Source organism: Leuresthes tenuis, unplaced genomic scaffold (genome assembly GCF_036924035.1).
Source record: "Leuresthes tenuis unplaced genomic scaffold, fLeuTen1.0.hap1 SCAF_13, whole genome shotgun sequence".
NCBI classification, from domain to species: domain Eukaryota; kingdom Metazoa; phylum Chordata; class Actinopteri; order Atheriniformes; family Atherinopsidae; genus Leuresthes; species Leuresthes tenuis.
In genome coordinates this window covers 12,351,363-12,373,504 of record NW_027325367.1, presented here as the reverse complement: position 1 = coordinate 12,373,504, position 22,142 = coordinate 12,351,363, and the positions used below count along the sequence as shown (strand labels likewise).

The following is a 22,142-nucleotide window of genomic DNA, read 5'->3' as shown; positions in this document are numbered from 1 at the left end:
GAATTTTATGCTGAGATATGTAATAGTGAGCCTCTCCCCACCTTTAACTCTGAAAAACCTATCATCCCCAGTTGACCAAATTGATTGTAAGATGTCCCATCTGATGATTTCTGTTTAATACTATGCACCTTTTTCAGTCTTTGTTGCCCGTCACAAATTTAGTAAAACGTGCTGCTGGCACTGAATTCAACCATTTCATCATTTTTCAAACAACTGCAAAATATGAATATTTAAAACATTGTTGTTCAGTTATTTTCTGATGAATATAAAGTTTGAATTATTTGCAAATCATTACATTCTGTTTTTTTTTACAGTGTCCCAAAGAAACATATGGAAGCAAAATTAAAAATGTATCAAACAATTATTGACAATTATGGATATATCTGGGTAAAGACAAAAGACTCAATTTTAGTCTCTTTATTGTGCAGTTTAAACAACAATAAGGCATCATATTCTATAAACTAATCATCTAAAATCCTAATCTGCAAATTGAGCTGTCAGACAAACGTCTCAGAGTGAAAAATATACAACTTCCACAGCTGAGTAATTTTGTTTCAGCTTCATACAGTAGAAACATAATGAATAGGTTTCAGTTTAACAGATGCAGTTTTGAGTAACAAGTGACAGGGAATCAACACACTCCTCAATCTGGATGTCTGTGTTTTCTGTCTGTGTGTGTTTAGGGGCCAATTATAACTCTTAACCTCCTCCTGAACTCCCCTGAGGCAGCCGATCTTCTCTGGTGTGAAAGGTCAGCGACATGTCACCAGAGAAAGGCTGCTCTGCTGTGGAGGGCCTGCTGGGTGCAGCAGGCCAAACATCCACAAGGAGGTCAGAGGTTACACAGATACATAAAGAAGACAAGAGGGTGCCAACAGGTACAAGAAGTGTGAATGTCCACTGCTGTAACAGGAGAGCAGGACTGTTGCAGGGAGCTAAACTTATAACCGGAGACTAATGTGTGTGTTGAGAGAAGCACTTTAAAGCTACTTAGACTTGTTCATGTCACTTCATACACTATAGATGCCTATCTCTGTAGTATTTGAGGAGGCGCAGCGCAGAGGCACAGGTAACCGATCACTAATTAATTCTAAATGCCTTATAGAGAGAGCTTTCCGTGTGTCAGAGTGAGTGTATGTGCGCCTGTTAACCATCCGTGCAGTCGTATGAGCTATCATAAACTCATTAACCTGCGTTTTATTTGAAGCCTCTTGCCCTTGTCCATCACAGCCTTAATCTGTTTTCCCGTCCAGATTTAATTTAGCCCCTCTTTGATTTTACGACTCGCCTCTGTTATTGTAGGATATCTTCTCCTTTCCTTGTAATTTTATTTTATGACATGGAGTGAGTCGAGTACAATACGCCCCCCGGGGAGGACCACTTACCTCCACGCCAACAAATATAATTACCGCTGATCAGAGGAGTGAAAACAGACCGCCGCTTATCTGCTGCAGCCCTTGCCCTTTTTTTTTCATCACTACATCAGACTGGAGGTTGATGACAATGGAAATCTAAAGAGGTAGAGGACATGCTGACAATAGAAAACTCGAAAGTTTAAGGTCGAACACGTTTATTCAATAGTCAGTTTGATAAAGTAAACACAGCTGCTGGATGCCGTGCGCACTTGTCAGAAAAATAATTCCAAGTTTCTTAAAAAAAAAATCATCCTGCGAAAGAGCCTCCGCCTCAAAACGTCCACATCATTGAACGAAGATCGCTGTGGGTTTAACCTCGCCTAAAAGCATTCACAGCAGCAGGGAGAAGGCTGGTTGTGTGACCACGGCCTTGCAGTGAATGAAACAGGCGAAGTCACCGCCAGAAGTAAACAGCTAAAGTCCTTTCATGTTTACCAAGTAAAGTCCTCTGCTCCATGTTGACAGGTGAGAGTTCATAGGAGCAAAGTTGGTCCTCTCCCAACGGAGCTGCGAGCCTGAGTGTGCAACCCCCAAGAAATGGTGAGTGTGTGTGTTTGTGTGTGTCTGACAGAGGGAGAGATAAACAGGGAGAGTTGCTGAGGGGGCTCTTTGACTTTGAGCGCATAAGCCCTTATTTCATGGTGCCATTGTTTGTTTTAAGGACGTCAGGCTTAATACAGTTCCAGGCGATTTCCCAGCATGTCTGTCCGCCCAAGCACCTCCAAGGCGCTGCGTGTGCGCGCACGTGTCTGCGCGTGTGAGCGTGCCGTTCGTTCTAGTTGACTTTGGCCTAACTCTTATCATAAGAATAGATTTGAATACTTCCATGCTGTTTCTAAGACAAGCTACGCTATTTTCAGCCAGTGATAAATCAAATAGGCTTTAATTCAAGGGTTTTACACATGGAATGGCTTAGACTAATTATGATGTTTAGTACCATATACATACATGTGCTTTTAATGAGTTAGACTGCAGCCACATTCCCATCAGCCTCACTGAGCACTATTCTTTTAATTGCCCATTATTTCCAGAAAAGCCTTTACGTATTTAATGTTTGAGCAAACAGGTTTTTTTGTATTATTCAAATGTTAAATCAGGTTTCTTGATGTGTAGAGAGGTGTTGCAATTGTGTGTTTTATCAGAGTTTGTATGAGTCAGCGAGGCAAAGCAGAGAAGATCTGAATATCTTTGTATAAACGCAGAAAATTAAAGTAGGCTACAGTAATGCTTCTGACATAAATGTTTTCCTTTTCCATGTTATTGTTATTAATTGTTTGCCACTCATTAAGGTGCTCAGGGTTTGTTTTGGACATGCTCTCATATTTCAGTGTTAGGTTGTCTTTAGATCATACATTTGCTTCTGCAGCAATGGCCAATACCCATTCATGCAAATAAAGCATATTTGAATTTGAGTGTGTGTGTGTTCATTCAATAGACTGCCATAAAACAGGCCACAGAGGATACCCCCCACTCCTCCTCTCTGTCTCTAAAAAACACACAAACATACACACACAAGCACAGCCTCCATAATCACTACTTGTAGCCTAGAAAGAGGGATGTGGGTCATGGGGGGCCACACTGTGCCAGTTATCACAGCCCTGGTAGCCAGGAGGTAATATCACTAATAATAACATACATGTAAATCACTGTTATTTTACTGCATCACTGAGACATAATACGCGTTCCTTATATTACGTCCAGGCGCCGCAGGCTTCTTTTTTTTTTTTTAAACGGGTTTTTATCTTCAACACAAAAACAAGTGCTCCTCTTCCACATCATCCTCATCTCTGTTATGGATAAGGACAGCTGAATACATTAAGTCCTGGACACGAGGCCCAGCAAGGACTTCAGACTCCTACTCACTTATTACACTTAAATCCTCTCCTCTTCTCTGTCCTGTCTCCTAAACCTTTTTATTCAGGGACCCGGGGACCTCTCCGAAACAAAACAGCTTTTAGCGCTAAAATCTCTGTGCGTGCATGTGTGTCCGCCTGTCTTTCTCTTGCTCACTCGCTCTCATTTCTCCGAAAACTGTCTCTCTGAAAAGAAATGGAGCTGCTGTAGAAGCTCATCAAGTCATTATCTGATTAAGGTCATTTTATAACTGCTGCTGCTGAAGAGATTGCTTCCTCTTCTGTTTGCTCACACATGTTGATTTCACTGTATTCAATTCACTCTCACAATGGTAACATAACAACAATATTACTAATATTACTACTATACTTATAATAATAACAACAATAATTATAATAATAATAACAAGACATGTTTAGCAAAACTGAGGGGAAAATACACGGTTCTCTCCAGCATAACATCACTGCATGCACGCGCTTATTGCCACTCAGAATGGGATTTTTTTTTTAAGTTAACAACACCTCTGGGAGAAATGCTGTTTTCACGGCCTCCCATGTATTTGGACACTGTTCTAATAAATACGTCAATAAATTTAGCCATCAGTGCGCAACGTCAAAGCGCATTATCAGTCTTGGGCATCGAGGTGTGTCGCGCTGGACCCAAACGAAGGGGGGAAAGAGAGTGTGAAATAAATACACAGGTTGATCCACCTGGAATGGGCCGCGATAAGAGCAGCCAGTGTTAACCGACACGTTTCCTCTTCACCTCACCCGAGTCTTCCGTTTCCAAACACGCGTTTCTTTAATGTCCCGGCCTGTTTTTCCAGCCTGTGTGCGCATCGACGGCACCCAGGGGAGCCGAGGCCAAATCAAGCCACGGGCCAGTTTAGGGAGCAGGGGGCCGGGACACCTGCTTTGGAAAAGCCACTCCAGACACTAAACTTTGCTGACTTCGTTGCAATTCGTTCGTCGTAAAAAACACTTGCTTGCGACATGGAAAAGAGACTCGCCTTTTCCTTTCTGGCACCTGACAGAGGGGCATATGGAAAAGAAGATTTCTCGTTAAGTGCTTTAGGATCCTGTTTGTGCAGAGGATAAAAAAAGAAGATTATGGCGGCAACAAATGAAAAGGGAGAGCTGCACATCGGTTGAAACTGATTACCACCGTTAAAAAAAAACTTTTCCTTAAATCAATTAAATGTAACTAAAAAAATTACATGATTTATTTAGCTCTAAATATTGATCATACTAATACTAACAATACTGCTACAACTAAAATTAATCATAATAAACAGTCTTATCAAATATCTTTCTCTAAAATGGTTTATTTCTCTTGTTTTCTCTAAATGAATGAAACCATTAAAATGGACGTGACCACGATAAAAGTGTCGATTTAAAAGGGGAAAAAACTCTCCAGCATAAAGAAACATTTTAAACGCATCAAAATCCGCAGCTACTAAGGATATCACCTGTTGTCAACGTCGAAACACTTGTTTTACTGCGCGCACAAGCCCAAATGTAATTATGAGCATCCAATTTGTACGACTGAAAGAGGACTGAAAGACAGCAGCCGTCATCATTTCATAAATCCGAAGCGTTGCATTGTTTTTTCTTGTGGAAAGGATCAAATGTCACCGTCCGCGGAATTCAGAGTTACAGGTGGAGAGGAGAGGAAAATCTAGCAATTCATTTGAAATCACTTGCAAACATACACGTGGATTTTCGTTATCAGGTTGTCTAATTAAGCACTTTTGATGACAGTTGCAGTCTTTACGCGCGCGGGGAATTTCGGTTGCAGCAGGCTGCGGATCCGACTGACACACGTTTCCTGACGATATTCAGCTGTTAACTGAGCATTTCATAAAGAGACACTTTGCTGCCCTCAGATATTGGCTCCTCTGGGTTAATCCGAATTCCAAAGCGGAGCTGTGAGCCCCGATGCAGCTCTGCTTGTTCATTAATCAGACCTTTGCTGCAACCAATGAGAAAAGCCAGTGCGTAAAATATCTCTACATGCCACTTTGAACCTCCAATACTCAAGCGACCCATAACTCTCTGTCCCTTTGAGAATCTGTGAACTAAATATGCACCAGCTGTCTTTGTAAAGAAAAAAATTAAAACTAAATATCTGCATCTTTAGTTCGACAAAAAAAAATGTACATGGCTTGAAGTTTTTAAGTTCTAAAAAAGTCTCATAAGCACAATGGAAACATGGATTCACACAAGCGTTGAAGTCGTTAGGAGTGTAAAGCAGACTTTTAATATGTAATTTTGCTGCAACAAATATACTTAAAGATAGCTGGAAACATTGCACGGAAACGGTATAAAAGTGCATGTATTAATAAGTATTTTAAGGTGGATGAAGAAAAATGTAATCAATCAAAAAGGCTGCCAATGTAAATCAGTTTTATAGGCTGCATTTATTAACATTTATTATTGTTCTGACTGTTTTCTTTCTTTATACCAAGCAGCGCTGACACTTTAACAGTTATTATAGAAAGGATCTATTTTAAGATCCAAATATGAGAGAAAACTGTTTACTATGTCATCTCTGTGGTTTGTTGCTGCTTAAGAAGTGAAATGTCAAAGTGCGTAACGATTCTTACTCGCGTGGTCGGTGATTTGAGAAGAAAGAGATTAGTAAGAGTGGTATTTCCTTTTTTCCCCTCTCCCTCACTGCGGCTGTATGATCAAGTCCCGTTCTCTGGTCAAGTTCAGTGCGTTGTTCTCTGGCCCGCACGGACGCTTCTTATTGGTAGGTTGCAACAGTTACATCACGCCGCTCATGACGCGCACGTCTTCCTGTTTCCTTCAGCCGCGTCTTAAAGTGAATCTTAGTGGCTGAGGAGCGCTCCAGCATCCAGTCCTCTGCATCCAGTGCGCCTCGGAGACTCACACGCGCAGCCTCTCTCTCTCTCCCTCTCCAGTACTCTCTATGTCTCTCACTCTTTCAGTCACAGCAGAGGATAGAAGGAGAGACCGAAGCGCAAGAGCTCTTTTCATCTTCTATATTTCCCCTGTTTTGCTCCTTTCGCTCTTGTCCCTGACTTTATTCCAGCTCTTCCTTCACTGAAAAGGCTCTTCTATCCGTGTATCCAGCGACCCGCGGTGCCCTGCGTGTTTTCTCTTTTTTTCCCCGTAGGAGTTCAGGTTGTCCCCCTCTTCATCTAAAGGGTAAGTAACCTTGTCCTCGGATATACCTCCCTCTCTTGCTCTCGTTCTGCCTCGCCGGCGCGAGGTGGGCGGAAAAATAAAACTAATCAAACATCGTTAAGGGGGGAATTTATCTTGATGATCTCGAGCTAATTGTGCAGGTACGACTTTACTTGTTATATTTCGTCCTCTCATCTTGATATGTGGTGAGAGTTGCATGAGCAGCCCGGGTTTTAGTAAGGATGATTTGCGAACGGTAGCCCAGCCTTCCTCATCAAAGCAGAGATCAAGTTGATTTGCCACTTTGCGCAGTAAGTTTGGGAAGCGTACTTTTTTCACTACCAATGTGATGTAGGCTATGACATGAATTGGTTGTGGACAGAAACTTTCAGATTTAGCTTTCTTCTGTTTTGCTGAAAACCGGGAATTTGTCTCGACTTTGTCTCGGCTTTGTCCCGTGGACTAAATATGCTTGTCATGTTTCATTCCCTGCATTTCCATTTAAATCAGTTATGGGGCTTATAAGTATTTCTGGTTTGTATTTGGTGTCTGTCTTCTTCGCCACCTCTTTGGGACAGTTGAGATTAAGCGCTGCCGCTTTGGTTTAACTGCGTCCGCAACTCGCGTCTCTTGTGTTTTGATGGCTCAGTCTGTCCGCTGGCAACCAAATGTGCAAGACGCCAGCAGATCATAGTTTTCTCTCTCTCAAAGAAATACTGGATCGTTTGTTTAACTCATAACGCCTAAGCTGTTTTAAGTTAGATCATCTTTTAAACCTGAACTATCGTTTCCTTTTTGTTTAAATCTTTCATTTTAATCTAAGGTTTTAAATCAGAATGTGAGGTTTGCAGCGAAGAAAGGGGGTTTCAGTATAGGTTGAAGAACATAAAGTAAATATTATTCAGTGTGTTTCATGGCTGCTTTTCATGGCTGCTTGAAAGTTTAGTGTTTTCTTTATGAGAGCGACTGAAAGGGGCAGAGATAGTGCGCATGAGCAATGTGGGACAGGTGCGCCTTCGCAGAAAAGACAGGTGCTGGTGACTATTTTCAGCTCTTTGTTGAGATCCTGAGGCGATCGAGTCAAGTTAACCCTAGTAGATGTACTGCATATTGTTTCAACTGCTGGGAAATGGCTATTCGATTTATCAAAGAGTTTCATTTAGAGCGCTTGCTAAAGGAGAAGACATCATTCTTCCACCAAATCTGGACTCTTTTAGTCTTCACGTTCTGCAATGTGTCATTTTACTAAATGACTTAAGAGAAAATAACCTACCATTGCACATCACTTGTGTCAATGTGCAACAAAACCAACAGCAGTGAGCATGTATGTGTGTGTGTGTGTGTGTGTGTGTGTTTATGTGATATGATTGTATGAGGCTCAGTAACAGGAGAGAAGTATTTTAAAGAGCATTGATAATTTAAAGTTAAATCAATTAGAGCAAATAGACACAGAGAGTATTTTGTAAATCTCCCTGAATTTAAATTTCTTGTGCTGTTTGCGCCAACTTACTCAGGCATGTCTATGATATTAATATCTTTAAATGACATTACCTCAAAACTACTTATGTCTAAATGTTTAATTTTGTATTTCAGATCCACAGCTTGTATTGCAAGTTTGCAGATTTATCGCAAAGTTAACAGGAATCAGTGTAACAACTGACGATATTTTTGCAAGCCGTAAATTTTGTAGTCTTTCTTACTGTTTGAACTGAGCCACTGTGAGTCATAAAAAAGGGCTGGTGTTTTTCTGAAGAGTATAAAATTATCACACACTGATAAATTATTGTTTTATTACTTTATTGCTGTTAATTTTATAAAAAAGATTGATGAAACACTACCATCCATACATTTACAAATTTTGAATTGCTCCCAGGGGGTCAAACGCATTTAATTGCATCTGATAATGTCTCTTCATTTGACACTGGGAGCGTCCGATGTGGCTCTGACTAAGACACTGCCACTGATGCTTACATAGCATTACTGATGCAGCCCTGTACTGACAAAACGTTTTGCTTTCAGAGGGGCATTAGGGTTTTTGTAAGAGCGCTTTAAGTTGCTCTTTGCCAGAGTTGACCCTTGTGACCCATTCATTTGAGCAGAATTAACTGCCCTTGCCAGATGAAAAGACAAACAAAAAACACAGAAGTGAGCTCACGCTGGCACCAAAATCAATAGGTCTATTTTGTGTTTCTTTTTTGTGTCACTCTCCCTATTGAGTAAGATATGATGGCCATATTGATCAAAGTGATTGCAGGACTTGAATTTTAAAAATGCACAATATGCAAACATGGTTTGAAGCATTTTCAAATATTTTGTTCGAGCTGACCAAGCTCATTAGTATGTAATGATGTGTAAAATGTTAATTGTGTTCTCCTTTATGCCATTTAGAAAAAAAAAAAAATCTGAACGTTTTTTATTTTAAATATGATTTTGTGATCTTGTAGTTCCTATGTGGGCTCACACTGCACAATCATGAAAATGGGGACAAGTACTTAAGTAATTATCATAATTTTATGCAGCTTTGTGTTCCGTGGGAACTGGTTCAGTGTCGCGCGGCATTTAACAGGGGACAGGATAAAATGTAGGACTTTGCCCTGGAATGTCGAGCCAAGGCCTAATTCCGACCCCATCTCGCCTGTTCTCTTTACCCCGTGTCACCGGTCTTCACTGCCTTAATGTAATCATAGAGGTTCCTATCCCTGTAGATGCAAATGAAATAAGAATTACCTGATGAATCGAGATAAGAATTTTAAGTAAATATCTGCTGATGCATTTCTGTAAATGTTTACTGTATTTTGATTGTTTTAGATTTGTTTATGTTCAGTTTGGTTTTGTTTAGTATTTTTCTGTGCAATGCCAATAAGGTGCTGATATTTAAGTAATAGAGAACAAACCTATAATGAGTGAGTTCAATTCTGAAAAAAAAAATTATTTGGTGAGTCATGCATCTGTAAATTTGTTTCCCCCTCACAGACACTCAGAGGCTTTGACCCTATAGAGGACTGGGTTTGTGGGATATGGCCCAATAGCAGCAGCCCGTGATGCCGGACCATGACAGCGACTCCCTCCTGAACAGACAGACCAAGCGAAGACGTGTGGACATTGGTGTTAAGAGGACCGTGGGCAGCACAGCTTCCTCCACAGCAGCAGCCACAATTGCAAACACTGATAATATTGCTCGCGCCAAAGCAGCCATTTTCAGTGCCATGAACTCTCTGAGCTCCCATTCTCACCACGGATCAGACAACGACTCCATGGAGTGCTCTGTAGTGCAGTCGCATGGTGGGCCTGGTGTTGTATCAGCCAGCGACAGTGAGTCCAAGTCAAACGTGCTCCGAAAGCTCCTGAAGAGGGCCAACTCATATGAGGACACCATGATGCCCTTCCCTGGCACCACCATTATCTCTCAGCTTCTCAAGAATAACATAGCTAAAAATGGAGGAGGCCCTGAGAGGGGCGAAAGGGGGGACAGAGGTGATAGAGGGGAAACTGGCTTCCCTGGATCAGGGCTCTCCAATGCAAGTTCAGATGCCCCGCAGGAGGATGCCTGCAGTAACTCCTCCCAGGACAGCACCCCTCAAGAGTGCTTGTCACCATTTGGCCGCCCACCTGGCCTAGCCTCCTTTGACATTGAACGCCTCAATGACGAACACCTGCGTGCAAAACGAGCCCGTGTAGAGAATATTATACGAGGTATGAGCCATTCACCAAGTGTGGTGTTGCCAGCCTCTTCCCGTCTTGAGCGAGACCATGAGATAGATGGAGAACGGGAGATGGAGCTGGATTGCCAACCTCCTCAGTCTCAGCAGGCCCCCAACAGCCCACGGGGAGGGGAGGTGTGTAGCAGCAGCAGCCGAGAAAACAAGCGGAAACAGCGGCTGCCTCAGCAGCAGCAGCAGAGCTTCACCCAGCTGGTTTGCCAGAGAAAGGAGCAGAAGCAGGAGGAGAGGCGGCAACTCAAGCTACAGCTGGAGGACATGCAGAAACAACTACGGCAGCTGCAGGAGAAGTTCTTTCAGATCTATGACTCAGCTGATGACTCAGAACACAACGACCTCCACAATGACATAGGAAACATGTCAGAGGACAGCCCAGCCAGGTCTGACACCGGTGGTGATGACAGGGGTGGAGATGACTTGCGTTCTGACAACGAGATGTCTGATCTGGATCCCGGCCATTTCCTAAACAGGGCGCGGGCTTTGCTTCAGGAGCAGGTACTACTGGCCGCTGGAGAGAAGCCACGAAGAGAGGGGCTTAGCCGAAGCAAAGGACAGGGAGGTCCTGGCTCCTCTATGCATGCTGAAGGTAAACAGCTAGCAGAAACACTGAAGCAGGAACTCAATTCAGCCATGACACAGGTGGTGGACACAGTGGTCAAGGTGTTTGCCAAGCCTCCGCGCCCTACTCCTCAGCAGGCCTTCCCTCCACTTTCCATTCCCCCTGAAAGATTTCCTACTGCTGTCAATGGAGACAACCCAAATTTCCACACCGCCAACCAGAGGCTGCAATGCTTTGGTGATGTCATCATTCCCAATACACTGGACTCATTTGCCAGCATGCCAGGGATCCCAGGCTCCACCAACGACCAAACCGAGGCCCTGCCCTTAGTAGTGAGGAAGACACCCAGTGAGCACCACCACCAGTCCTCAGCTGTGGGTGCCCATGGTGGTCATCACCACCCAGCCCTTCACCCTTCCTCACTCTCCACCATGGGTTTCAGCCCTCCATCCTTTAGGCACCCCTTTCCACTGCCGCTCATGGGGTACCCTTTCCAGACTCCCCTCGGTGCACCCACAGGCAGTTACACAGGTAAGGACCGTTCCTCACCAGACTCCATGGACCTGTCCCGGGAGACCACCAGCCTGAGGACCAAGATGGCATCAGGTCATCACCTGGGGCACCACCATCGCTCTTGTTCACCAGCACACCCTGGCAACACAGCTGAGGGGCTCTCCTTGTCCCTAATCAAGTCTGAATGCAGTGATCTTCAGGACATGGCTGACATCTCACCTTACTCTGGCAGCAATGTATCCTTTTAAAAATCAAAAATCAAATTGAGATGTGTGTGTTGAGAGGCCTGAAAAGCAAGGATTAATTAACTTTAATGTTTAATACATGTGTTGTACAGTTCAAAACAGGTTATGCTTGCGTTATCCAAGAAAAATCTGATCTCAGGTGGTAATACTCCTCAGAGACATATGCGAAACAATGCATCTGAACAACAAACAGTTAAAAATCAAATCTTTTTGAGTCTGTTTGAAACTAGCCTAAGAAACTGAGAAATTGTTGATGAATCACTTTCCCTCCCACTGCTGTTCTCTTCTCCATTGTTGCATTTATTTTTATACCCGTACCTCTTCCTTCTCACAGCACCATACAACCCTTTCTTCCATCTTCAAAACTTTCCTTTAAAAGCTTTCTTGTCATATATCACTTACTAGCAAATATTCGGTCTCCCTAACAAATACTGACCCAATTATTTTATCTATGTATTGTATCCATTTTTTTTAATTAAAAAAAAAAAAATCCTGAAAGGACAAGAACGGATACAGCAAACTTAGAACACAGCAGTGTAATATAGACTTCCATATAAATTAACCTCAGCATGCCCCAACCATGCCCTGTGGATAAAGAGGCTATCCCCTGTGAGAGGCTCAAACTGGATCCCCTAGGGAAAATAGGACTAATAGCTTAAACAGTTACATTCATCCCCTTCTCTGTCTCGCTTATACCTCCTTACTACCATTCAGCATCCCCCAACCCTTATTAAAGTTTGATTTGCGTCCCAAGGCTGCTCTGGGAAACTTTTGTCTTCAAGTCATTAACATTCATTATATGCTTAAGAAATTAATCCTACAGCGTTTTACCTGTTGTGGATACATTAGTTAAGTGAACATCTTGTTTTATTCTTTTGTGTGCACCTGAGTGCAAAGGCTTTTTGTGTGTCTTTTCTGTGTGTGCGTGTCACAAAAGGTTTGCCTGAGGACTCAGGGAAAGATGTATATTTATGATTGCTTGTGTTTTCTCTTGTGTTCCTCTTATCATCCATCGCTGTTGTAAAGCCCACAATCATTGTCGTTTCTTCTTTTTTTTATTTTTTTTATTTCATAAAGATCTGTCAACAGCCCGGGGGGCCCTTTGGCTGTTGCTTGGCAGCCAAATACTTCTTTTTTTGTTTTCCCTCCCTGCAAACCCCCCTCCTCTCCGTCTTTTCTTTGAAGCGGACGTTAACAGGTGTTTGCAGCGAGCTGTTTATCTTTCATTACCTCGCCTTGTCTTGTCTTCTGACCCAAGGGTGAACGCTTTCCAGAGATCCATAATCCTTTGCTTCTACGGACTCCCGATGGAGGGATGAAAAGAGAAAAGGGAGAGAGAGAAACACAGAGACTGAGAGAAAGTAGAAAAATAATCAAACAATAACCACATATGCCAGATGCTGTGTCTTTCATTGTAGCATTTATAAATTCAAGGCATTAGTGGAGGTATTCTCCTAAATAGAGAGAATAGATAGAGCAACATGTCCACATGAGCTGTTTGTTTTCTTTGAGCTTTTATTTTTTGATCTCCACAATCTATTCTGCAAGATTTTGCTTGTTAAAGTTATTGTGACATTTCTTAATCAGTTTAGCTGGTAATACCATGCCTTTACAACAATGTTTCTGTAGCTTAAGTTATTTGTTTAAAAAATTTGTTTTTGGGCCTCCAAAGTCAGAGACAGCATTTTGCGACGTGAGTTCAAGTTCACCGACTCACGCAGCATCATGGAGCAGATGGCTGCTATCAATTTCCTCATTTGTTCACGGTCCGACTCCAGATTTTCTTGTCCTTACACCTGGAATTAGGAAGTGGAGCAGCTATTTTCCTCTCATGACTTTGGGCTTTGGGGAAGTGTTGTGAGAATGATGATGTCTTGTCAGATGTGGCAGGCGAACAGTGGGCCAGCTGGTGTGAGTGCACCATCACGACAAAATAATAGCCTTGCACGCCACCCCTAAGTCCAATCACAATTACATTTGCAAGCTGTGAGTGAATTGGAGATGAAAATGTCTCATCAGGAAATATGAGGCTTTTTAATTGGTGGCTGAAGGGAGGCAATATTGTGTTTAAAGCTATGGAGCTGAAACCTAAATGTCTTTGTGTTAAAATTATTCTTAATTTCAGAGATGGAATGAACTGCTGATCCTTAATGAAAAAGGAAAAACAAATTAAGCTGGGTGTAAGCACACAGTTTACACAACAGACAAACCTCACCTTGGCTTAAAGAAAAAGCTCTCTTTTACTCCATGTCTCTTTCTTGCGCTTTCTGAGAATCCATTGTATCCCCTCCACTTGGAGCAGATGGTGTGGTGTGGAAAGTGAAGTGCTGCTCTTTTGGCCGAGCCTGACAGAGTAACACCAGTCTGCCAGGGTTTCCCCCACAAGACCCTCGCTGCGTATACTCTCCCTCTCCCTCTCCCTTACTGAATCAGACAAAGTAGACAGGGTCTTTAAGGAGCCAACCCAGCGTGGTTCAGCATTTGCTGGCTCTGCTGTGTAACCCGGAGGCCAAGGGCAATCCAATCTCGCAGCTGATGCCTTCTTCCCACTCTATAGTTACAGCTACATCTGGACACTTGACTGATTTTAACGGTCACACTCATCCCTGTCCATCATAAATAATGTCAAGCGATGTATTTTATCCATTCAAATGTAAACAGTGTCCCTGAAAACTTAATGTTGATCATTCTGTGTCATTTTAATCCCTGTTTTGCCTGAGGTTTTACCATACACCCCACCCCCACCCTGGCTCCCTTTTCAATGTCTTATCCTCCAGATTGATATTATCAGATGCATAGGGCAGTTAATTCACCATGGAAATGGCTAGGGCCATTCAGGGGCGCAGATGTGTTTCAGTCTTCCCATCACTGGCCGAGTCCAAAGCCTCGCTGCTCTTCTCCTTCTCCTCCTCCTTCTTTTGCTCCTCCAAGGGTTTGGCAGTGGCTGTGAGGCTTGGGGGTAGGGGTGGAGCAGTGGGAGTAGGAGGGGGATGTAATTGAAGGCTGGAACCATGCTATCCCTCAAGGTGCCCCCACCAGCCCATCTCCATCCTCTATACCGTTCAATCCAGGCGATCCATTAAGAAGACAAGGCCTCCGACATGTATTTGAATATAGCCTATGTGAGTGTGAGAAGGTTTTTCAAGTTGCTTGGCCCCGTGTTTGAGTTCTGCAAGACCTTGTTTCGTCACTGATATGAAGCCAGCATCAGACAGTCATACTCAGGCTTGGCATGTGCTGTCGCCAAGCCATTAGGCCTTCTTGCCCGTCACTGGCGTTAACTGCTGTCTTTGTCTGTGATATGCAAATGTCTCCTTTTTTCTTCCTCCTTTTTTGGGTGGAGGTTAGCACAGGGTGTAGGCAAAGGCGTTTGCTTACTTTGACTGTGAAATGAGCCTCCTTATGTAAAAGAATCGGCTGTACTGCTGGCCAGCGTTTTATTTACCGTGACACTCTCACACCTGATACGGACGATGCTAATTGCAAGCAAATGGTTTTTGCTTTGGTGCACTGTCTTTGCCCCCCCCCCCTCAAAAAAAACCACCCACCCCCACAGCAACCCTGCCTTCATGCCTAAAAGCAAATTTGATTACCCATCATCCAAATGACTATTTCTTGCCAAACTTACTCCCAGTCATTAGCCAGTGCACACAGTAATTGTAAAATACCTATGTTTGCTTGATGTAGCAGAGGATGTTTGCATCCAAACAACTGTTAGTGTCCTTAATGGCAACTGTTTTCAGATCCAAGAAGGTCTCTCCCCCAATCATCTGAAGAAGGCGAAGCTCATGTTTTTCTATACCCGTTACCCCAGCTCTAATATGCTCAAGATGTTTTTCTCTGATGTCAAGGTGAGTCCAAACATGCTTTTGATATTCATACCTACTTTTGTTTTAAAAACTTTCCAAATTGTTCATTTGTTCTTGTGGACAGACGTCACTATAACTTTCTGCTTTGGCATTTTCAAATTGATTTACTACTAATAATAATATTGCTTTCATTGTGTGTCACACATGTACGGATTGACACACTCTTGCCTCTGCTGTTGCTGTTACTCCGTCTTTTGCCTAATTTCCTCTTTGTATTTTATCAACACACCTGCTCTAAAAAGGGAAGTCTGATTAATAAATTGTGTTGTGCCAGCTTCAGTTGCGGTGACCACTGTATACTTGTCTGTCTTGAAATTAGGTCCTTTTACTAGCTAAGTTATGGTTTTATGCAAAAGATGAAAGAAGAGGAAGTTGAATTGGTTGACACGAGGGAGCTGGAGAGCCTGCTGGAGAGAGGGATGAGTAATGCAGGGTTAGAGAGGGCAGAGAGGGCAGAGAGGAGGATGGGGCCTGGAGATGGAGGAGTGGCTCTCCAACCAGGTGTAGGAAGGATGGGTTTGATAAAGGGAGGAGTGAATGGTAAGAAGCTTGTTTAGAGAATATGGCAAGGATGAATGTAGCTCCACTGGGGATTTAATGAAGGAAAATTTGGAAAACAAAGAACAATACATAAGCTACACAGAAAAACAAGAACAACAATACAATGGCTGCTCTGCGTATGATCGAGTTTGTTCATGTTGGGGTTTTTTTTTTTTGGGGGGGGGGGGGGGGGGGGGTGCATGCATGTGTGCCTCTTTTGGACCATACAAGGAGTAAATACTGTGACAGATCCAGGCCATCTTATTCAAATCAGAAGATAAAGGTTCCCTTTTCTAACAGCTGCCCCCTCTTGTATGCCATCACCAACAACCATGACTCTGGGCAGACATGATGTTCACTGAGGATTTTCATTGGATCGGTTGAAAAAGAGGCACATGTTGGCAAAGCAGTGGGCAACTGTAAATGTTGATTACATTTTATGAAAGCTCTCTCTGACATAGCATCCTTCTGATTTTAAGTTTTGATTAAAAATATGATTAAGTTTACAGATTTGCTACACTGATTAATCAGTCACAAGGAGATGACATAATCATAATCAGACATAATCAGAAACTTAAATAAGGTCAAGATATAGGGAATTAAGGGTAACATTAGTTTGTTTTTGTTCTTAGTAGACAACAATGGACACAGGCTTAAAATTAGTGTATGGGAATGAGACTATCTAATTAGATTCAGGCAGCACAACCTCTTAGCAAGTGCATGTCTTCAAACAAAAGTCTTTAAGGTTAATCAGGTCTTGAATAATCAGGTCTGGACCATCAAGAACCTAATGAACATGTGAAGTGGGTTGCCCTAACAACTGTGGGACACTGTAGCTATTGTTCCCATTGGTTGAGCTTCTTGTAAGAAGATTGAGGCTGTTAGTATTGCCAATAACAGCCTATATCGCCTTTAAAATATCTCATTATTATTCAAGATGATGTTTTAACGAAAGGCTCAGCAGATCAATGAGCAGATTGGAAAAATCAACATATTAAATCAGAAAATAGTTATCTAAAGTTATCTAAAGTTTCTGCCTTTGTAATGAGAAGTGCACACGTTTTTTAAAAAAGTTTGCTTTATTTTAAACATTTTCTTTTCATTTTTCCAGCAAGCAACTACAAACTGACAGACACTGCTTGCTTTTTCTCTCTCTCTCTCTCTCTCTCTTAGTGGCTTTTAGCAACAAGCCTCAATATCAAGGCCAGTCATGTGCTATGGAGTAGAGGAGGTCAGGAGGGTTTTCTCTTTTCTATATGTCATTCCTTCTCTTTTCTTTTTTTCGCTGATGGTGTGGCATGGTATGTGTGCCTCTGCGGGGCCGGGGAGAAAGAAAAGCCAGCGGCTGGATTTTGAGTCGCCGCAGCAACAAAAGCCCGCTTTCCAGGGCCGCTTTTTGTGTGTAGTCAGCCAATAAGCAGCCAGAGATTATCTCCCACAATTCACTCCTGCGAAAACAGGAAACGATGGAAAGCCCTGATGACTGTGAAGGGGCTTATGACAGAGAGAGGGGGAGAAAGAGAAAGAGACATAGAGGGAGGCCTGTGCAGGCTTCTGTGTCTTTCTGCTCTCCTCTCCGGTTGTTCTGGATGTAGCTGAGCACTCTGAGGTCATCTGTGTGCTTTCTGCTCCATTGTCGACAACTACGTTAGAGAAAGCGTTGGCTCGAGACACAGTGTGGCTTTTCATCCAAATGCCTTTCAGCTAAACATCCCAGCCAACCAAAAGACAAAACTGAAAAAACAATTTCACCAAACATGATAATCTGATGTGTGTGCGGGTGTTTTGGACTGAACACCTGAATATTTTCTCCAGGCGACTAATATAGTTTAGACTAAGGATACTTCAGCATTCTCCTATTCTGGACTTAAGTGCGTGTGCATGAGCGGAACATGTGTGTGTGCCACTTTCTATCTTGTGCTGTTAACACTAAGCGCTGACCTTTCACAGGCTCTTGAGCGTGAGTGTGAGAAACACGCTTTCACTGTCTCTCTCATCTGCCTCTCAGCCAGCCGCGCACACATACACACACACACCCTTAAACACACTTCTTAGCTCAAACACTGTGTGTCCGCTCAAACACACACATTCTTCTCATTGCGTCTCATGTCTGTGCTGGCTGACCCCTGCCAGCTCTGATTAAGGAGCTGCAGTGATGTGCTCCTTTGAACCGATTCCCTCCTTTTACACTGAACACACTCGTCCTTCGCTGCTATCAGGGGGTCTCTGTGCCCCACCAGCAACTTAATGAACCAAGACTGCTGGAAGCTGTAGGAGGGCTTGCCAAAATTGAATCCCTGTGTGTGTTGAGTGCTGTTAATGCGCATATAATGTAGTGTATTTACCCGCACGTACAGTAAATATCTTTTTTGTGCGGCTGGTGTTGTGATTGAGCCATAACACAGTTCCACAGGCCCCAATACGTCTTTTCCCAAGCTGTCGGCATAATAAAGTAATCTTTGTCCAAAGTGACAAATGTATCCGTCACTCAGCTGCAGTGACACCAAAGGTCTCCTACGTGAGCGATGGCAACACTTTCACTGACTTTAATCTCAGGATGCGTCTCTCAGACTAGCACGCACTCAGATGCATGTAAGCACACACGCTTGCACGAATGAACACCAATTTTCTAATGTCTCAAATTCACACCCAATAGGAGTCGATCTTGCAAACAAGAGGAAAGGTTTGAGCTGCACTGTCAACTGAAGTGAAACAGTGTGTTTGTGCTCTGTCACACTCCAACTGTCTGCCACATTGTGAGTGTGTTTAAGAATAGCTCGGTGCAGGCAACGTATTTGTAAGTGTCAGTAGTTTGTTTGTTTGACACTCTGATGTCACGACCCCAGCTTGCTGACTGCTCACGTTCCGGCCACCTACCCTGCCCCCCCCCCCTCCCTGTGCTCCGCCGCCGCCGCCGCCACCACCACCAGCGAAACACCATTGTCCAACGGCACTGACCTGCACCCATCCTCCTCCCCCTCTTTTCCCCTTTTATGCTCACCCTGCACTTTAGGACAGCCACACACACACACACACACACACATTCTCCCAAACCCCTGCCAAACAATGTCAGGCGGACTTATTCTTTTCCACTCTGCCATTATGTCATCTGCTGATGGTTCCAGAAAGGCCACTCCTTTAGTCCTGTCCCACCTTGCCTTTCCTCTGATTCGTCAACTTTTCTCCCCGTTCTGTTCTACCAACACCCCCCCATCTTCATGAGCTTGTGTGTGTTTGACTGCCATCCCAGATCACGAATAGTGCGTGTGTCTGTGTTGTCGAACAATAGCCAGGGTCTAATCTCCATGTCAAAACCGCTCTGCCTCCCTAGTGAGCAGTCCGCTCAGCATTTAGTAGCATTTTGTCCCCCCTTTCTTCCAGCACCACAGAAAGACCGGAGGGGAGGGAGGAACGAAGGGCCATATGTGTGTGTGTGTGAACAAGGATGTGGATGGTTGTTGGACACAAGCTTTCAGAGGTCAAAGTGAGCATAGAATTTTAGGAGTTTGATCCAAACTTTTAATACAACATTTTTACTATTCTGAGCACCTCATTTTTTTTTTGGATTAATGGTGGATGTTTCGTGAGACGAGGAGAAAAAAAAAAACAGAGGCTTCTAATGGGTTTACCTCCTATTAAATCCCCACCAGCGGCACAGATCAGATAGCTGTAGCCTTCTATGCTGCGCTTATCATCTCTGTCTTCTTATTTTGCTCTTTTTCTTTTCCTTTCTCCCTGTGTGGGAGGTGTAGGGAGGGGAGGAGGATCAGGGTGTAATTGGTGAACGGGGTTAAGTACATGTTTGAGCCCCCTGCGGGCCAGGGCGCTTCAGATGATGACTTAATCGTTTTTCTGGTCAATTATGTGTTTGCGGTCTCACCCCCTCTCTTCCACCTCTCCCTCCACTCTCAGGGTTATGATAGGGGGGAGGTCTGCTCCCAGTGGGGAAGATGAACCACACACACTCTCTCCCACTCTTTCTCCCCCCCCCCCCCTTGCTTGCTGTCTTACTTAATATCTCTATTATCGTCCCTCACTCAACAACCTGTGTTCTCTCTTCTGCTCATCTTTTATCTCTCTCGTTTTCCTCCCACCTTCCCTCACGCCTCGGCTCCCTGATATAAAATGCCATTCATTCATGCTCAAATCCAGTAGCTAAATAAGGATCAGAGATGACAGCCTTCTTGACGTAATGTTTGTATGAAACACAGTGACAGTTCGTGTTTACTCATTCAAAATGTCTTAATTACAGGTGATAATTGAGAATAAAAGTACAGATGGACAGCATAAGTAGCTCTAACATTTCCTCCCTGCCTTGTTCTCTCAATCCAGTTTAACCGCTGCATAACCTCCCAGCTGATCAAGTGGTTCAGCAACTTCAGGGAGTTCTACTACATCCAGATGGAAAAGTTTGCCCGCCAGGCGATCAATGACGGAGCCACAGGGGTAGAGGAGTTGAGCGTCAGCCGGGACTGCGAGCTCTTCCGGGCCCTCAACATGCACTACAATAAGGCCAATGACTTTGAGGTAACTGTTTCAGCAAGTCACCACAGACTCAAGTCTGAAAGCTCTAGGTGCTCTTTAAGAAGAGGAGCCGAGAGCAAATGGGGCCCATTTGAAAAAAATGAAAATTTCACCTGATACTCTGTGATGCAGACGGGTAGTGTGACACTCACTGTGTCTCACTGTGTCCTCTCTGCTCTGACTCTCTGTGACTGTTGTCAATGCTGAGTTCACGTCTCCTGTACATCCTGTGACACTGTACTATAAGGTATCACAATTTTTTAGCTTTGTGACGCTGCATTTCTTCAGAAATACCCAAGGATTTTTTTAAATAAGGCACATACAGGAACATTTAAGCAATGGTAGACAAAAAAGTTTAAATTGAAACTTGGAAATTCATGTTTCAGTGTGGTTATAAAGATGTAAGGAACTCTCACTTATTGCTGAAGAAGCCTATAGACACATCACTTATTTCACCTCTTCCTCTCTGTTAGTTTCCTCTCGACGATTCTTAGTACCAGCTATGTGTGTGCGTGGGTGTTTTTTGAAAAACTACCTTTTACTTCCCCATCCTCATTTACCTATCATCAGCAGTGTGATGTTCATGTCTTTCACTGTATTGTAATCATAAATTCTCAGCAGGCAACTTCACCTTTAATATGTTTCATCTTTCACACTTCTCCTTTTGCCACCTTGCGTGTGTGTGTGTGTGTCAGTGTGTGTTAAATGTTTCAGGATCACCTATACACACACTTTGTCTCTCAATGTCAGCTGACAAAAGACCTTTAAAGGGCTTGTGTTAAGAAGGACCAGGAGAGAGCTGGATTTATGTGTGTGTATGAGTGAGGGTTTGTTAGCGAGATCGAGTCTATGCGCGTTCGTGTATGCGTGTGTTTGTGTGAGTGTTTTGTTGTTGCTGCATTTCCCGGTGTCCTGTTCACCTCGAAGGGTACAGCCGTCCCTTGGACCGGCCTGGCATGCTGGCAAAGCACTTCTCCAGAGTGTGTACGTGTGTGTGTGTGTGTGTGTGTGTCACTTTGAGGGGGGAAAAAATCTCACTGTTATCAAGGTTAAGCGTCCTACTGTTTTAGTGAGAGGAAGGGGAGAGAAACAGGGGGAGGAGGGAGATGGATAGATAGGGGACGGAGGGTGAGGGCTTGGACACAAAGGAGAGAGCGATGAAGAGAGAAGGGGAAAAGGGGAATTGAGGGGGATTGGAAAGGGGAGAAAGAAGGGCAGAAGGAAAGAAAGGGGGAAAGAGAGATGACGTGCAGGAGCGAAGTGCCCTTGCGAGCAGTGGGACTTTTGCAAGCTCTCACATTTAAAGTGCTTCACTCTCCTTCTCTACGTTTCCTTCTGTCTCTTTCCATCATTACTTGTCCACTGGGGCTGCTCTGTGTGCACCCAAACACACACTCACACACACACACACATACACTTCCCTACATCCATCTTCAAACCTCTTAAGGGAGGCTTTGAAAGACTCTGGCAAGCAGAGGCACTTGTACATATGAGGTCTCAATCAGCTGAAAGTCCATCAGAGTGAAGTAAAATTTCTTCTATTTAGCTGATACGATAAGTGCAGGAATTATTATCTGTTACAGGAAAAAAGTTTAAGACAAACACAAAGACTTGTACTTTATATTAAAAGAAAGCCCTTAAATATAGGCAGTCAGATCCACCGGTAAGCTAATAAAGACAACATTGTTAAAGGATGTTACTTCCCTGCATATGTTTTTGATTTTGTTCTCATCTGTGAGATTTCATTTTGCC

At 43.5% G+C, this 22,142-nt stretch overlaps 1 protein-coding gene and 1 long non-coding RNA gene across 3 annotated transcripts in view; one reads left to right on the top strand and one right to left on the bottom strand.

Moving 5' to 3' along the window:
- Positions 1-1,484: 1,484 nt before the first annotated feature.
- Positions 1,485-5,606, bottom strand: LOC140266728 (uncharacterized). Its single transcript, XR_011907168.1, has 2 exons — positions 4,738-5,606; positions 1,485-4,295 (listed from the first exon to the last, which is right to left on the bottom strand). It is a non-coding gene; the product is annotated as an uncharacterized lncRNA (long non-coding RNA).
- A 436-nt stretch (positions 5,607-6,042) lies between these two features.
- The window catches only part of LOC140266726 (prospero homeobox protein 1-like), a 31,107-nt gene continuing 15,007 nt past the window's right edge, over positions 6,043-22,142 (top strand). The window contains exons 1-4 of one of the 2 annotated variants that reach the window (XM_072361813.1): positions 6,043-6,442; positions 9,395-11,448; positions 15,201-15,308; positions 20,199-20,393. In XM_072361813.1, the coding sequence (XP_072217914.1) occupies positions 9,463-11,448; positions 15,201-15,308; positions 20,199-20,393 (2,289 nt within the window). In that variant the 5' untranslated portion in view covers positions 6,043-6,442; positions 9,395-9,462. Of the gene's footprint in view, positions 6,443-6,640; positions 6,733-9,394; positions 11,449-15,200; positions 15,309-20,198; positions 20,394-22,142 lie in introns of those variants that run through there. The other variant, XM_072361814.1, reaches the window with a different exon arrangement.